Below are 17,433 nucleotides of genomic sequence, written 5' to 3'. Positions count from 1 at the left end.
ATAAACAGCTGCTTCGGTTGTGGCCTGCTATTGACCCTGTGCTGCAACTCTGCTTTCAGTGGCTAAATGTGGCTGGTCAGTAACATAAGCTGCTGCAAATTCTCACAGAAAAAAAAAAAAAGACCCTTGCGGTTAAAGAGCTGGATTTCCAGTAACTCTGAATTCTTGTTTCATGTTCAGAGAGGTTCAGGAAGAGAGAGAGAGAGAGAGAGAGAGAGAGAGAATTATGAGGTAATCTCTTGATTTAAAAGGTTGTATGGTGTGATGAGAGTGTAAGCAGTTACTCTGGCACTCTAGTACTCAGTCCCTTTGTCACTTTTTTGGTCATACTTTGTCACAGAAAGAAGCCTGCCATTCCACCGTCAACAGTAGTGAGTGATTTTTTTTTTTTTGGGGGGGGGGCTTACATCAAAACATCCAAGTTTACCACAACTCTCTAGCCTCCCAAACCCCTAAACGAAAAGGCATTTAAAAAGAAAAGCTATTTAACAAAATGCCTGACTAAAGAAATCGGTTTTCAACCTAGATATAAAGAGTCTTAATTGAAAGGTTATTCCACAGCTGAAGGACCTTGAAGGGTAAAGTTTTGCTTCTTGCTATAGTTTTCATCATTCTTGGCACTGATAAAGATCGAAGTAGATGTAGCGGACCATAATGAGACCCAAAGTTCAGGTACTGTGGGTCAAGACCATTCAGGCCTGAGTTTCCCAAAAGCATCATAGCACAAAGATCATCATTAAATGGTAGACCAAGCAGCATAATGAACGGTCTCTCTCTAGTTAAGATGCTCTTAGTGTTAAGAGGCTTTTGGGAAACCCACCCCAGTTCTTTATTGGTCATTATACAATAGTAGTTATAATAGTCCAACTTCAACTTACAATTAATAAAATCATGAACTATTTTTTCTGAATCATGTAATAACAGCATATTTATTAGTTTAGCAATGTTTCTGAGCTGAAAGAAAGCTGTATGAGCAATTTTACGTATATCCACACTTCAGCTATCAAGAAAGGAACAAATGGATGCAAGTACATGCTTTCTGGTGGCAAACAAATGAAATGGCTAAGAAATACTCAAAGGCAGGCAGGCTAATGGTCAGGTGATGAGCAAATAAGCACAAATTAAACAAGACTATTAGTAAATGTGAAGCAGGCACTAATCAAGATGAGCAAATAACAAGACTTGTTATTGTAAAACTCTCTTTCTTGTGTTTGTAATTATATGTGATCATTTTGTCTATGGTAGTAACTGGGCTAGGTTGTCAAATGAATGAAGTCTGACAGGTCCAAAGTGAGGAAAACAAAATCTATTTGATATGTTTCAAATTTTAAAATCTGAAAGAAAAAAGGTTTAACACAGAATGGCAAGATAAGTTGCTAATGTTACCTATTTACATGCTACTTGCAATATAGGCAATCTGTGTGTCTACATTAACGTGTCTTCACACAGAAATACAGTGGATATAAAGTCTACACAACCCTGTTAAAATTGCAAGTTTTTGTGATGTAAAAAATAAACCCAAGATAAACCATGTCAGATCTTTTTCTACCTTGAATGTGATATAGCAACAAAACAAAATTCAAGTGAAAAAAAAATAGAACAAAAGCATTTCCAAAGCATTAGCTGTACCCTGGAACATTGTGAAGGCCGTCATCAACAAGCAGAAAATGGGGAATTATGGTGCCATTACCAAGAACAGGACATCTCTCTAAAATTGTAGAAAGGACAAGGCAATTATTCATCAGGGAGGCTGCCAAGAAACCTGTAGCAATATTAATAGAGCTGCAGGAATATCTGGAAAGTACTGGTCACTCCTTGCATGTGACAACAATCTCTTGTATTCTTTCTGCCTGGGCTACGGGGTAGGGTAGCTAGACAGAAGTATTTTCTCACAAAATAAAATAAAATAGTTTTAAAACCCCCACCCTACTACAAATAATTCACAATATTTTTCATTATCATTGCTCATAGTTTTCAGAAAGAATGCTATAAAAACAGCTGTTTCTCTTACTATAATTCCACAAGAGTATTGTCTTGTGAACAAATAAGCAAACAAATTTGCAAAAGTATAAATACACTGCAAAAAATGATAAGCAAGTGAAAATGTCTTGAATTTAGATAAATCTGTTTAGTATTTCCTATTAATAGATTGTAATAGAATTAGGTTTAGGTTACTGTTAGGATCAGGGTTGGGGTCAGGCATTTAGTTGTGATGATTAAGATTAGGGTAAGGGGCTGGGGAATGCATTATGTCAAGGAGTGTCCTAACAAAGATGTGTGTACTACTGGGGACCAGATGTCCCGACAAGGATAGTAAAATCTGACAATTTCATCTTTGTGGGCGGCACGGTGGTGTAGTGGTTAGCACTGTTGCCTCACAGCAAGAAGGTTCTGGGTTTGAGCCCAGCGGCCAGCGAGGGCCTTTCTGTGTGGGGTTTGCATGTTCTCCCCGTGTCCGCATGAGTTTCCTCCGGGTGCTCCGTTTCCCCCCACAGTCCAAAGACATGCAGGATAGGCTAATTGGTGGCTCTAAATTGACCGTAGGTATGAATGTGAATGGTTGTCTGTGTGTCAGCCCTGCAATGATCTGGCGACTTGTCCAGGGTGTGCCCCGCCTCTTGCCCATAGTCAGCTGGGATAGGCTCCAGCTTGCCTGTAGAACAGGATAAGCAGCTACAGATAATGTTTGTTTGTTTTATCTGTAACTGCTTATCCCATGTGGGGTCGTGGGGGGCAAGCTGGAGCCTATCCCAGCAGATCATGGGCAAGAGGCAGGGTACACCCTGGACAAGTCACCAACTCATCACAGGGCTGACACACACATAGAGACACAAACAACCATTCATCCATCCATCCATCCATCATCTGTAGCCACTTATCCTGTCCTACAGGGTTGCAGGCAAGCTGGAGCCTATCCCAGCTGATCATGGGCAAGAGGCAGGGTACACCCTGGACAAGTCGCCAGCTCATCACAGGGCTGACACACACATAGAGACACAAACAACCATTCATACTCACGGTCAATTTAGAGCCACCAATTAACCTAACCTGCATATCTTTGGACTGTGGAAGGAAACCCACACAGAAAGGCCCTCGTCGGCTGCTGGGTTCAAACCCAGACCTTCTTGCTTTGAGGCGACAGTGCTAACCACTACACCACACCACCTACAGATAATGGATGGATGGATGGATGGATGGATGGATGGATGGATGGAAATAAATAAATACATTTTTAAAAAAAGGAGAGAAAAAGTTTCCATTTCATTACTAAGGTGAAGGTGAGGTGCAGGCACAGCATTAATTAACTGCAATAACAATTATGTCAATGGAAGTAGTGAAACAAACGGGGGGGGGGGGGGGGGGTGCAGATGTACTTCCTTACTAACAATATTCCCACGAGAAGTGCAATATTCTCCACCATTATTTCTGCTTCATGGTAAGACCTGATGAAAAGCAGAAGCCCTGTAATATTATAGAGAGCTTATAACCTTCTCGGGAATGTAATCTTATAACCCTGTCGGGACTGTATAAGTGCGCTGTGTTGGTGTGAATGTTATCACATAACTTCAAATCAATTCCCTGCGGCATAAACTACTATTTCATTGGACACGGACAGAACTGGGCAAATCTGCCTTGAGTTCATATGCAGCACGTGAGTGGAATACATTACAAAATACTTTAAATTAGGACTCCCTACCCTCCCTAAATGTCCTTAAAAATCTTTTAAACTCAGTTCTCACACAACAGTGCCACTGTTTTTCATAATTTTTAACCCTTATATCTTTAATTCATTTTTTATTCTTTCTTGTCCATAACATCTGGAATGTTGACGTCTGGAATGTCTACGTGCTTAGTCTGTTAGTCTGTGTTTATTTTATTTCCATTTTTTGGAATGCCTGTGTGCTTATGTGTGTTAATATTGCATGTTCAATGTGTATGTTGTCTATGTATATTGAAACTTTTTATTTGCTGCCACCTTGGCCAGGACTCCCTGGAAGAAGAGATAATGTATCTCAATGGATATTCCTGGTAAAATAAAGGATAAATTAAAAAATAAATAAATTGGCATACGGTGGTGCAGTGGTTAGCGCTGTCGCCTCACAGCAAGAAGGTCCGGGTTCGAGCCCCGTGGCTGACGAGGGCCTTTCTGTGCGGAGTTTGCATGTTCTCCCCATGCCTGCGTGGGTTTCCTCCGGGTGCTCCGGTTTCCCCCACAGTCCAAAGACATGCAGGTTAGGTTAACTGGTGACTCTAAATTGACCGTAGATGTGAGTGTGAATGGTTGTCTGTGTCTATGTGTCAGCCCTGTGATGACCTGGCGACTTGTCCAGGGTGTACCCCGCCTTTCGCCCGTAGTCAGCTGGGATAGGCTCCAGCTTGCCTGCGACCCTGTAGAACAGGATAAAGCGGCTAGAGAGAATGAGATGAGATGGCATACTGTTGAATCGGCTTTGATGCGGATTTGCTAGGCGCAGGTGTTGCGCCCCCTGGCGTCCAGCTGCTGAAAGCTCCCGAGCCAAGTTTGTCCCCCTCCTCTCTGGATGTGTGTAGTAGTATCGGAATGCGTCTCCTCCGCCACTGAGTGATGCTTTTGTCAGCGGCTCTCGCGTGGTTCTCGGTTGTTGCTTAGAAGCCGAGCCGCCTTTCCCCCTGTTGTCCAGGAGGATGAGCAGCACAGAGAGTGTTGTGTTGGAACCGGCGAGCTGTCATCCCGAATCGGCCAAGAGCACGAAGAGCTCGCACCTACCGACCAGAGCATCTCCCAGAGCGGGCTACGGGCACGCGCCGCGCGTGGCGGCCAACGGCGTGCACGACATCGAGGACCGCATTTTACGCATGACGGGCTACTATGGCTACTACCCAGGATACTCCAGCCACAGGAGTAAGTAACATACGAGGGAATAATAAAGCTGCTCGAACTGAGTCTGCACTTGGCAGATCGTTCTGCTGTTAATAAGGCTGGCATTGCTTCCCAACACATTGCCATGATGCCACTGAAGCTGCCAAACTGGTGCACTGGAGCTTTCAGGATGGACCATTTCATTTTGCTTGGTGTACACTGATGCTCTATAGATGTGTGTGGGTTTGCCTCTTAAACCTGATGGATTCCAAATCCACACTGCACCACATGCTGTGCACTGGAGGTAGGCAGCACATGCCATAACTTCCTGCCAAACTTTACATGCAATGCAAGTGTTACACTCTAAAAAATAATGGTGCCAGTACCGGTTCTTCAGGGCGATGCCATAGAAGAACCTTTTTCAAAGCTTCAAAGAACCGTTCATGCAACAGTTCTTTAAAGAACCATTTAAACCATTTGTTTGAGCAGTGAAGACAGATTTGTGTAAACATAGCCTATGTGCATTGACCAGCAAATGGTAAGAGATTGCCAGGCTCTGAAGAACCATTTCCAATGTGAAGAACCTTTCGCATAATGTAATGGTTCATCACAGAGTTTTGACTCTCCATGAAACCATCCAGAGATTTGAAGAACCACTGAAGCACCTTTATTTTTTAGAGTGTATGCTCTAGAACCCAGGATTTCTCAAACCTGGTCCTGGGGTACCCCCTGTCTGACACATATTAATGTTTCCCATGCTCCCTGTTCCAATTAGTCATCTAATTAATTCCTATTGAGATGGTGTGTGTGTGTGTGTGGGTGTGGGTGGGGGGTTAGAGCAGGGAAAATGCAAAAAAAAATATATATATATATATATATATATATATATATATATATATATATGCAAGATATGGGGTACTCCAGGAGCAGTGTTGGGAACCTGTGCTCTAGAACAGTGGTCCAGGGATGCACAGGGGTTCAAACACAGCCAGAGGTTCTGTGATTTTTTTTTTTTTTGAAAAATATAATTTAGTTATAATGGTGGAAATCCTATAATTATAAAAGTATGATATATTTATTCCTGAGTTCACATCGTTCAGTCAGGAAATTTAACTGGTGCCTTGAATGGAACAGGTTTAATCCAAACATCAATAACTCAAGAACAAGTCTATAAATAATGTCAACTTGTCATTGTGCCCTGTTGGTGGAAAGTTCAGGTGTAGAAAGCTCTATGGGTCTAATACAAACAAAAATATTATTGTGCATATTTTAATAATGACACAAAGAATGAAACAAATTTGTCCCATGAGGGTCTGTGGAATTTATGTTCCAGTTAAAGTAGTACAGGGCGGCACGGTGGTGTAATGGTTAGCATTGTCGCCCTACAGCAAGAAGGTCCTCGGTTCGAGCCCAGCGGCCGGCGAGGGCCTTTCTGTGTGGAGTTTGCATGTTCTCCCCGTGTCTGTGTGGGTTTCCTGTGGGTGCTCCAGTTTCCCCTACAGTCCAAAGACATGCAGGTTAGGCTAATTGATGGCTCCAGATTAACCGTAGGTGTGAATGGTTGTTTGTCTCTCTGTGTCAGCCCTGCGATGATCTGGTGACTTGTCCAGGGTGTACCCCACTTCTCACCCATAGTCAGCTGGGATAGGCTCCAGCTTGCCCGCGACCCTGCACAGGATAAGGGGTTACGGATAATGGATGGATGGATTTATTGTGACTTTTACTGCAGCGTTTTAAACTCCACCAGTGTGAAATGCACTCAGATGTTGTGCTCTGTAGCTCTTTGTGTAACAGTAGCTTTACTGTTTAGTAATCCAACACTACTACTCTGCTTTCAGCCCATTTGCTGCACTACTTAAACGCTTATGTGCACCATAATTAAAACATTCAAAACGGACAAAATAACAGAGGGCAAAGAGGAGGGTCAGAACATCCTTGCACTGCTGGTGTCTTCTGATGTAAGAAATTGCTGCTCTGACAGCTTTATAGAGGAAAGAAATTGCATTTCTCTCAGACATCTTTTATACCGCTTGAGCTTTTTATTACCAGCCGAATGCTGAGGAGGGAAAGGGTTTGTGAAAACTACATCCAGAAGCTTATACCGTTACATACCTTATATAATTATTACAGTCATATTTTGATTAAATGGTCATAGTTGAGCGCCTTCAGGTCTTTATTTTGAAATTACACCCACTTATTATAGCCGTTAAAGTCTGAGTTGGCAGTTATATAAATAGAAAAAGTGTGAAAGGCTGAGAGTGGTATGATCTGAAATGGAAGCAAAGAGTTACTGTTACTGTAAATACACAAATCTACATCCATTATTTACTCCAGACCAAACTTAGCATCAAGTCAGTAACTGTATTACTGACAAATGAAAAAAATATATATTCCGTAGTAATAATAGGGCTGCGTTTTATGGTCAGAATTAGCATAACGTAATTAAACTGTGGCACATTGCAATAGCAGTGGAAACTTGTGTCAGTTAAAGATAGGCCTCCATTAATTTGGCTAAACTATATTGATTTATTAAGCAACGTCAGTGCCATTATTTATCAGAACAATCACAGTAAAATTTTATGAACAGAGAAGAATTTAGAATAATAAGAGAGAATGATTTTTAAAAATGCCTATACATTTATATAACATATAGTGTGTGATGTATAATATAAGGGTTTTGCTGATATTAGCCTGCACCGGTACTGGATTGGATCTGACATATTTTATTTGATCTATTGATGTTTTTCTGCCACGTGTGCTAACGACTGACTAAAACAAATATCTTGCACATGGGTATTGGCTGACAGTCTGACTTTGGTTTTGTACTGAAGGTAGGAAAAAAGGGATTGGTGCATCTCTTATGGTATTTTTCTTTCATGTATATTTTTAAAAAATATTATATTTGTGAAAGAAACATCTTTCGATTCAGCTGATTCTGATTTAGCCCTCCAAGTAAATAAGTGGAACACATTACACATATGAGCCAGCTAACTTTACACTGAAATTATCCTGCTGTGCCCCAGAAATAAGCTTTACTTAAAAAACAAACAAACAAACAAACAAAAAACCCTTGCAATTCACCTTCTGAGTGGTGCAACATAAAGCATTTACCCTATTGTTGGGAGATTGAGTTTGAATCCACAGAAAGCCAGGAGCCAAGAGAGCAAAATTGGCTACGCTGTCTGGGTGGGAGGGATGTCATTATTCTCTACCCTGTCAATCACAGACATTAGCCCATTCTGGATGCTTGTGAGTTCCATCCATTTTGGCATATCGCTACAGTGACATGGCCGCTCTGACGGCTTCAGCCATCAAAGTCTCTAGGGAACATTACAGTAGTGGTTTCCCGTTGCCTTCTACTGGATTATTATAGAGGTTTTCTCCTCTCAACCATTCACACTCACATTCACACCTATGGACAATTTAGAGCCACCAATTAGCCTAACCTGCATGTCTTTGGACTGTGGGAGAAACCAGAGCACCCAGAGGAAACCCACACAGACACAGGGAGAACATGCAAACTTCCCACAGAATGGCCCCCGTCAGCCGCTAGGCTCAAATCCAGAACCTTCTTGCTGTGAGCTGACAGTGCTAACCACTTGCACCACCGTGCTACCACTTGTGAGTTAATGCATGAAAAAGATGGCAGATAGCTTTTTCCTTCAAGTGTGTTAGATGCTGCCTGGGGATGCAGCATGAGCAGCAGTTCAAAAAATATTCACATGTCCCAGAGGAAGCATGTGTTAGCCTCCACCCTTTCAGGCTACAAGAGCTGAACCAGCAGGTGACCAGATTGTGGTTTTAAGTGTTCTTTGATTGTCTCTCTGGGGAATTTCGAAGAACCCTTAACTATTCAACAAACCTCTAAAGAACCATCCAAGAACCCTTTTTCAGAGCATGTACTCCGAATCTTCCTAAGTTGACTTCCCTTACATATTGCAGTGAATCTGCAAGGAAATTGTACAGCTGTAATTGATTCAGGAAAAGAGTTTCAGAGAGATTTAATTCCCAGTAAAGTGATTAGATATATTTGGATATGATTTAAGCATTTTGGCTGAGTACTCTGAGTGCAGAGTCAGCCCAATCACAACACTCAAATCTCCAGCTTTCCTGAGACCTCCTCTCTTGGTGGGCTATTTTTATCTACAAGCCTAATGGGATGCTATACAACCAGAGAGGCACTGTTAGCTGCGGACTCGCTAACAATAGAGATAGAGCAGGCTGCTGACTTGAATGCTTGACCCTGCAACCATCAGTCCATGTGTGTAGAATTACTGTGTGTGATTTGAAGAGTAGAGAGCGAAGTTTAGGAGTGGAAAGATGAAATTCCAGCATTAATGGCATTTTTTGGATACCATCCACTCCCCTGTAGTGTGATGATATGTCTGTATGTGGCGTGAGACCTGTGGTATAAGCACTGTTCAGGCAAAAATACAGCTTGGGTAAGGAGTAGACATGTTGTGTGGCATGTGTCCAAGCTGATGATTTTTACTTGCGTGCTTATTTCGTATTGTTAGGATGGCACTATATGGCCGACAGTTAAAGGGATAGTTCGGGATTTTTGACATGAATCTGTATGGCATCCCCATCAATAGTGTCGTGCAAACACACTGACCTTACCCCTGACAGCATCCTGTGAGTCCAGTTCTTGTCCAGTTTTGGTCCAGACGAAAGTAGTCCGGCAAGTTTGTTGGGGTCACGAAAGTAAAACGTTTTTCGTCTCAAAACAGTATGTGTTCAAAAGAGTGATATATTTGCATCACAAAACCGTTGTCAAATAAAAAGTCAGACCTCGAAATCGCTTGGCACTATTTTCTCTCCCTTCTTATCACTGCGCGCTGCCGCCAGGTGACAGCCACGGCTGTTTCATTCATTGTTTACTAGTGATGGGAATTTCGGCTCTTTTGGCTCTTCTTACTATAAGGAGCCGGCTCTTTCGGAAGATTTTTTATAATTATTTCTCATGACTTGTACATTCACATTGAGTACACATATCAATGCAAATTAACACGAAGGGATTTACTAGACCAATTTATATCTGGAACTATTTTCAGCCACAGCACAGGCAAAGCACCGCTGCAGGCGCAAAGACACCGCGCAGCGCCTGAAAATGGGTCTTCAGGTGCTGCGCACCCGTTTTCAGGCGCTGCGTGGTGTCTTTGCGCCTGCAGCAGTGCTTTGCCTGTGCTGTGGCTGAAAATAGTTCCAGATATAAATTGGTCTAGTAAATCCCTTCGTGTTAATTTGCATTGATATGTGTACTCGATGTGAACGTACAAGTCATGAGAAATAATTATAAAAAATCTTCCGAAAGAGCCGGCTCCTTATAGTAAGAAGAGCCAAAAGAGCCGAAATTCCCATCACTAGTAAACAATGAATGAAACAGCCGTGGCTGTCACCTGGCGGCAGCGCGCAGTGATAAGAAGGGAGAGAAAATAGTGCCAAGCGATTTCGAGGTCTGACTTTTTTTATTTGGCAACGGTTTTGTGATGCAAATATATCACTCTTTTGAACACATACTGTTTTGAGACGAAAAACGTTTTACTTTCGTGACCCCAACAAACTTGCCGGACTACTTTCGTCTGGACCAAAACTGGACGAGAACTGGACTCACAGGATGCTGTCAGGGGTAAGTCTGTGTGTTTGCACGACACTATTGATGGGGATGCCATACAGATTCATGTCAAAAATCCCGAACTATCCCTTTAAAACATTCTTTGCATTATGTGTAGTGTGTGCAGAGTGTGTATGACTTGTGGGTTTTTCCTTCTTTCTGCTGCAGAAATGTGTATTTAGAAGACATATTGGATTATGAACTCCTAGAGAAGAGACGCTGTTTAAAATGTTTCTTCCTATATTACAGCATGTCAAATACAGTATTACATTTCTATAGTCTATATTTATGTACTCTATACTGCCCCCTCTGGCTGTTTAACATATCTGCACTGAGGGACTGAGTGAGTAGAAAGTGTTATAACTGCTGGCGCCATGACTGCAAATCTACTTACACTGATTACTTACTATGCCAGGAACATCCAGCCACAGAGGCATTCAGCGCCACCCCCCCACCCCCCCTTTTTAAAGCTCTTCTAAGGCCCTGATGGTCTTGCCATAATACATGGAGGAGTGAGGTGGCATATTAATAATCCAGGGTCAGGTATTTTCATACTATTACACATTCTATAGATGTAGACTGATGTGTGGCATTGTTTTTTAGTGACTGATTAGGGACGTACTAATGCCACAATATTTAGATATAATGAATGCCACAGTACAGCTACATGCTTACAAAACTCATCTCATCTCATTATCTCTAGCCGCTTTATCCTGTTCTACAGGGTCGCAGGCAAGCTGGAGCCTATCCCAGCTGACTACGGGCGAAAGGCGGGGTACACTCTGGACAAGTCGCCAGGTTATCACAGGGCTGACACATAGACACAGACAACCATTCACACTCACATTCACACCTACGGTCAATTTAGAGTCACCAGTTAACCTAACCTGCATGTCTTTGGACTGTGGGGGAAACCGGAGCACCTGGAGGAAACCCACGCGGACACGGGGAGAACATGCAAACTCCACACAGAAAGGCCCTCGCCGGCCACGGGGCTCGAACCCGGACCTTCTTGCTGTGAGGCGACAGCGCTAACCACTACACCACCGTGCCACCCTGCTTACAAAACTGGGGGAAAAATTAAAAGTGTAACGATAGGTGTGGTGGCACAGTGGTGTAGTGGTTAGCACTGTTGCCTCACAGCAAGGGTTTGAGCCCAGCAGCCGATGGAGGCCTTTCTGTGCGGAGTTTGCATGTTCTCCCCGTGTGTGCATGGGTTTCCTCCAGGTGCTCCGATTTCCCCTACAGTCCAAAGACATGCAGATTAGGCTAATTGGTGGCTCTAAATTGACTGTGAGTGTGAATGGTTGTTTGTCTCTATGTGGATGACCTGGTGACTTGTCCAGGGTGTACCCCACCTCTCGCCCATAGCCAGCTGGGATAGGCTCCAGCTTGCCCGTGACCCTGCACAGGATAAGCGGTTATGGATAATGAATGGATGATTAGTGTAACACAAATGCCTGATGAGTATGTCGAAGCAAGATCGTAGTATATAATTACAAGATCGTATTATATAATATCATGATAGTAACGCTAGATTTCTGTAGTTATGTTGTACCACTTTGCCATATCCACATGGTGTCACCCTCACCATTTTTAACCCATATACATTTCTATAGTTTACAGTTTGCTTGACTTTTAAACTATAAACTAATCCTAATTTCCTTCTGTCATAAACACATCCTAATTTCACCCATCTCAGATCTCAAAATCTCACATGATTCTAGTCCACAAGAGAAAAAAAGACCCATTTTATTTCCAAGCTGAGACTGCTCATGAAAGATGTGCTTAAATATCTATGCAAATCACTCATCGCCTCCACGCTTGAAGGTCTTTTATGAGGTCTTAGTTGAATAAGTGGATATGAAGTGTGTAAAACACTTTCACTGTGTGGGTGTTGCCTCCATTTTTTCATATCTCTCAGCTCTCTCTTTCTTTAGTCTCCTAGAGCGCTGAGTATTAGAGACATACAAAAGGCAGGCAAGGTGTGTAGACAATAGTGGAGGAACATGCCACTGATCTAAATGACAAAGGCCTGATAGCAGCAGTGTATCAGGGTAGAAGGCCAGAGCTTGGCCGTTGCTAAGGGAGGGGGAAAGAAGGGGCGCATTCAGAATCATAGTCCATGACGATGGATGGATAGTGCTAGCTAGACTTATAAAGCAGTGCTGATAATGAGATCCCAGGTGGGATGTCAATTAGAAGACAGAAAAGAAACTACTATGAATGTAACCAAATATAATACATTATCCGGAATGAGCAGATAATGTGTTCTGTAAGATACAAATGAATATATGAGAGGAGGCAAAAAAGGTTTGCGTTACATCTGTATCTACTGTATATTAGATTCAGACTAAAGATATTCATTGCAACTGGGATCCCACGGAAAGCAACCAAAACTGTGCGAGTAGGTGGTTTTGGTTTTCATGGAGGCATGAGCGAGTTGTCAGATATAGAACTCACGGAACAAAAAATGGGCCACTTTCATTAACATGCTTTTGCAGCATTCATTCATGCACGCACTCACTCACTCACATTCATTCTTAATAACTGCCTGGTCAGGGCTACTAGTTTGTTGATATTCTGAGAAATGGAAGCGATTAAGTCCATTGGAATATATCACAGGCTGGTACAAGCAAAAATAATAACAGCGTGAGCAGGATTTTTAAAAAAATTAATAATAATAATAATAATAATAATAATAATAAACAGTCTCTTGCACAGTTCTAGTAGAGACCAGTTATTAACTCCAGTTTGAGGACGTGTCAGAGCCAGTCACAGACCATGCTGGAATTTCTGAGGGTTTTTTCCTTCTTCTTTTTTTGTCTTTTTTTTTGTCATTTTTAAAAGTTCCATTCTTATTTTGTTGTGTACATTACATACATGGCCCGTGTTTTTATTTTTTACTTAATTTATTTTATTTTATATTATTCTTATTATTTTTTATACTTTTATTGCACTCTAATTTTTTGTTACTGCCTATTCCTGACTCTTTCTATAAGTGAGCTGCTGGAACATGTAAATTTCCCCACCGAAGGATGAATAAAGCTTATCTTATCTTATCTTATCTTATCTTATCTTATCTTATCTTATCTTATCTTATCTTATCTTATCTTATCTTATCTTATCTTTTCATTTCTGGGGGCATTGTATTAGGGTTTATGTACATTTAATTAAAAAAAACCTATACCAATTTAACCCATGCTCTCCGATTTTAAATCTGAATAGACATAGATACAGATCATGGTATTGCATATTACATTATCTATCTATCTATCTATCTATCTATCTATCTATCTATCTATCTATCTATCTATCTATCTGTCTGTCTGTCTGTCTGTCTGTCTGTCTGTCTGTAGACACACACACACACACACACACACACACACACACACACACACACACACACACACACACACACCTGCACAGTCATGCAAATATCCAAACAGCCAATCATGTGGCAGCAGCACTGTGCATAAAATCATGCCATTAGAAGAAGACTGTTTTGTCTCCATGTGGGAATATTCACAAAATGGTAGAAATTTGAACTCTAGTCCCCTCAGGCATATTCAGATTACGAGTGTTTTAGTATAACAGATACTTTGAATTCATAAATTAATGATGTAAAGCAGGCAATATAAGGTTGGAGAGCACTTTGTGCTACTGTATATATGTGATAACTGTCTGTCTGTCTGTCTCTCTCTCTCTCTCTCTCTCTCTCTAGCTGTGTTTCCATTAGCCTGCTTAATGCACAGTTTGAAATTTTGAACTACAGTAAAATCAAGTTGCGTAATGGAAACTTGAATTTCGGAAAAAAAACCCTCAGATATTGCAAAAAAAGTTTTCATACTCGGATGAGGTGGTTTTTCAGATGATCCAATAAAGCAATATTTCACAAAATTGAAATGGGAACTTTTTTTTTGCATAACATGAAAAGCAAATGGAAATGCCACTTTTCTGAACAAAAAGAGCGCTCTGTAAGAGTTATCGCAAGAGGAAAAACTATCACGAGAGGAGAAAACCCAGCTTTTCCACCACTCAATGGAAACACAGACCATTTGCAACTGTTTTTTATCGAAATGTTAAAAATATCACTTCTATTTTGTGAAAAACTATAAAGGAAACCTGGCCTCTCTCTCTCTCTCTCTCTCTCTCTCTCTGTGTTTTTTTTTCAACCAGCCAAATTTGTCTGTGAAACATTTGTGAAAGATGTCTATTCTCTTGGTGTCTGTCTTGACTCTGAGAGGTGAAGCATTTTAAGAAGAAAGACATTTCTACTGTGTGCCTCACAGTTCTGTTTTCAACTGTATGAGGGAGAGAGAGAAAGATGTGGAGGGTGAGACATGTGCTTGTGTCAGGAATATCTCACTCTGTGGTCGTGCTGTCTGCTGGGAGAGATTAGGAACTGTGTGTTGGAGGAGTGTGTGGGTGTTTGAAGAACCAAGTGTGGATCTATTGAAGGGATGACTCTGAAACCGCAGAGTGTTGCAGTGTTAGGATGATGCTGTGTTAATGGGATTTCCCTGAGTTGACAGGACAGCTATGGGCTAGGACAGCCAAGTCTTGGGACACACCCTGCTGGAGAAATCCACACCGCATAATGGAAACTTTCCACTTCAGTAAACATAAACCTATTTTAGCTGTGCTGTCTATTTCAACCTTAAGCAAACAAAGGATATGATGATGCAGTACATCAGCATGGCAGTATACTATTATAAGGAAATTTGAAATTATTTGTGAATGTTATGTAATACCAGTGTAGATATGTGGCACCGCATTTAAAGTTCTGAAAAAGTGAGAGTCAGAAGGTTGTGACTGCCAGAAAGCTCCTGAGGCAAGGCGTGTAACTTATGACTGCTCCAATGAAAGATGTCTTTGGATAAAAGTATATGGCCAAGCAAATATGTTCTATCCAATACTGGCAAAAAAAAAAAAAAAAAAATATATATATATATATATGTTATTTACCAGCTGGGAGGTCTGTATCGTGAAATACCGTGACCGAGGTCTTGAAAGAACTGACCGAGGCCCTCTGGGCCGAGGTCAGTATTCAAGGCCGAGGTCACGGTATTTCACCATATGGATCAACCTTAAGCTGATAAATAATTTTTTTTTCTTTACCAAATTCTAACAGAAAACGAGAGCGCCCAAAAGGGAAAACCGAGCCGAGCCGCCATTTTGAATCCTCATTCACGGCTGCAATGCAAAAGGCTTCCTCCTCAGTATACAAGTGCGCTTCCATGGCAGGAAAAAAACTAAATTTTGCTGCCTATGTAGTCCCCTATTTATACAAAACTGAGTCATTCAGGATTCAGCCATGTTTTTGCTCGGCATTAGCAACAGTTACAGGTTTTTAGCTTTCTCCTGAAATGTTTTCTTTTATTTCTTCTTCCTCAGGGTAGTAAAACTTGCTTTCACTGTGAACACTGTCATTATCGCTATCCATGCTGTAAAATTAATGCTGTTCTCCTGAGAAATGCGAAAATAAATGTTGACAAAAATTGCTACTATGTTTGTTGTTGTTGTTGTGATCGAGCGAGTCGCCAGAGGTCCGTATCCGGGTTCCGTAACTGGGGTCCGTATCGTAGGATACAGACCCGCTTGCCAGCCAGTCAAAGCACAGGATTTGATGGAAACCGGACCGTGAAAAAAATAAATAGAGGATATTACACAGTCGCGCAAAGATATGAAGTTTATACTCGAGTGATGAATGTATATTTCATGAGTAAGCGAAGCAGACGAGTGATATATTTTTCAGCACAAGAAGATAAACTTCATATCTTCACACCACCGTGTAATGATCTTTATATTATATAGACACATCCATAAAAAAATGCAAGTTAATCAAAAGAATTTTAATTTTGAACCAGTTCACCATTTTGATAACACATGTTTAGTCAGTGGGAAAACACTGGGAGTGACGTAATCGGAGTGAAATATCGGGAATTATTATACATACAGGACACTTTTTCGATTGAATTAAAACATTTGTTCTGTTCCCTTCTAGCGGTTTCATTCATTTGGTTTGATAGCATGCAATATTGTTATCATATCACTTATCCTACGTGTATTACGTCACTCTACCCAGTGGAGAATGAATTGTCAAGGCAACACGACATCATACATCAGAGTACGAATATCCAATGAGAAACTTTTCTGTTGCGCATGTGCACAATCATTTCTGTGTTTGCCGGGAAAGAGAAAGACGCACTGAACACCCAAAAGGCTAGCAAAACTTTCATTATTCTTCACGCATATTTACAAAAGAAAAACATACCAATGGATATTGCAAAACTGGAAAAGAGACAAGTCAGAGACATAAAACTTCTGTGCTAGCGAGCAATTGTGACAATTTGTAAACGAACATGGCCGCCAGGTTTGCTTTGTTAAATATGGAAGATTTTGAGAGAATTTTGGCTGCCAGGTCGCTCCCTTGTGTATAGTTGTCGATGTTGATTTTAAAAGTAACTAAGTAAATTACATAGGGAAATGAATACTTAAGTCTGAGTGAAAAATACTGTAGCCAGCATGCGTGGAAGAGGAGTCTGGAGACAGAAATCTTAGTTTCTCGATCGTTAGCCTATGCTACTTGCTCTCGATAGCACTGGCTTGACTGTTTTATTAGCATTCACTAACACTACTGATGAACGCTACACCGTCTGGAAGGTGACTCCACTGCTGTGCTGACGGCGCCGACTTGCGGTTAGGCTAGCGTAGGCCTTCAAGAATGCTGATTTGAAGAGAGTGTGTATGAATAATAATAATAATAATATTATTATTATTATTGGCTGGCTTTTCTTCATGGTATATCAGATATATTTCATTCAGCTAGCATGATATTGAACTCATCTTTGACTCATTCAGTATCATGCTAGCTGAATGGGATATATCTGATATACCACTCAATGCCAGCCAATATTATTTAAATATATCACTCAGATCCATGACGTATTTCATCTGAAAAGTGCAAGTTTTTCAA

At 41.2% G+C, this 17,433-nt stretch overlaps 1 protein-coding gene across 1 annotated transcript in view; it reads left to right on the top strand.

The window, feature by feature from the left end:
* The first annotated feature begins 4,665 nt into the window (after positions 1–4,665).
* slc35f4 (solute carrier family 35 member F4) overlaps positions 4,666–17,433 on the top strand; it is a 61,175-nt gene continuing 48,407 nt past the window's right edge. Inside the window, exon 1 of the mRNA XM_060933066.1 lies at positions 4,666–4,882. Coding sequence (XP_060789049.1) covers positions 4,666–4,882 — 217 coding nt within the window. The remainder of the gene's footprint in view (positions 4,883–17,433) is intronic.

Source organism: Neoarius graeffei, chromosome 11 (assembly GCF_027579695.1).
Source record: "Neoarius graeffei isolate fNeoGra1 chromosome 11, fNeoGra1.pri, whole genome shotgun sequence".
In the NCBI taxonomy this organism is placed as follows: domain Eukaryota; kingdom Metazoa; phylum Chordata; class Actinopteri; order Siluriformes; family Ariidae; genus Neoarius; species Neoarius graeffei.
Note: the sequence above shows the minus strand (reverse complement) of the source record. Positions and strands in the feature narration are given on the sequence as shown.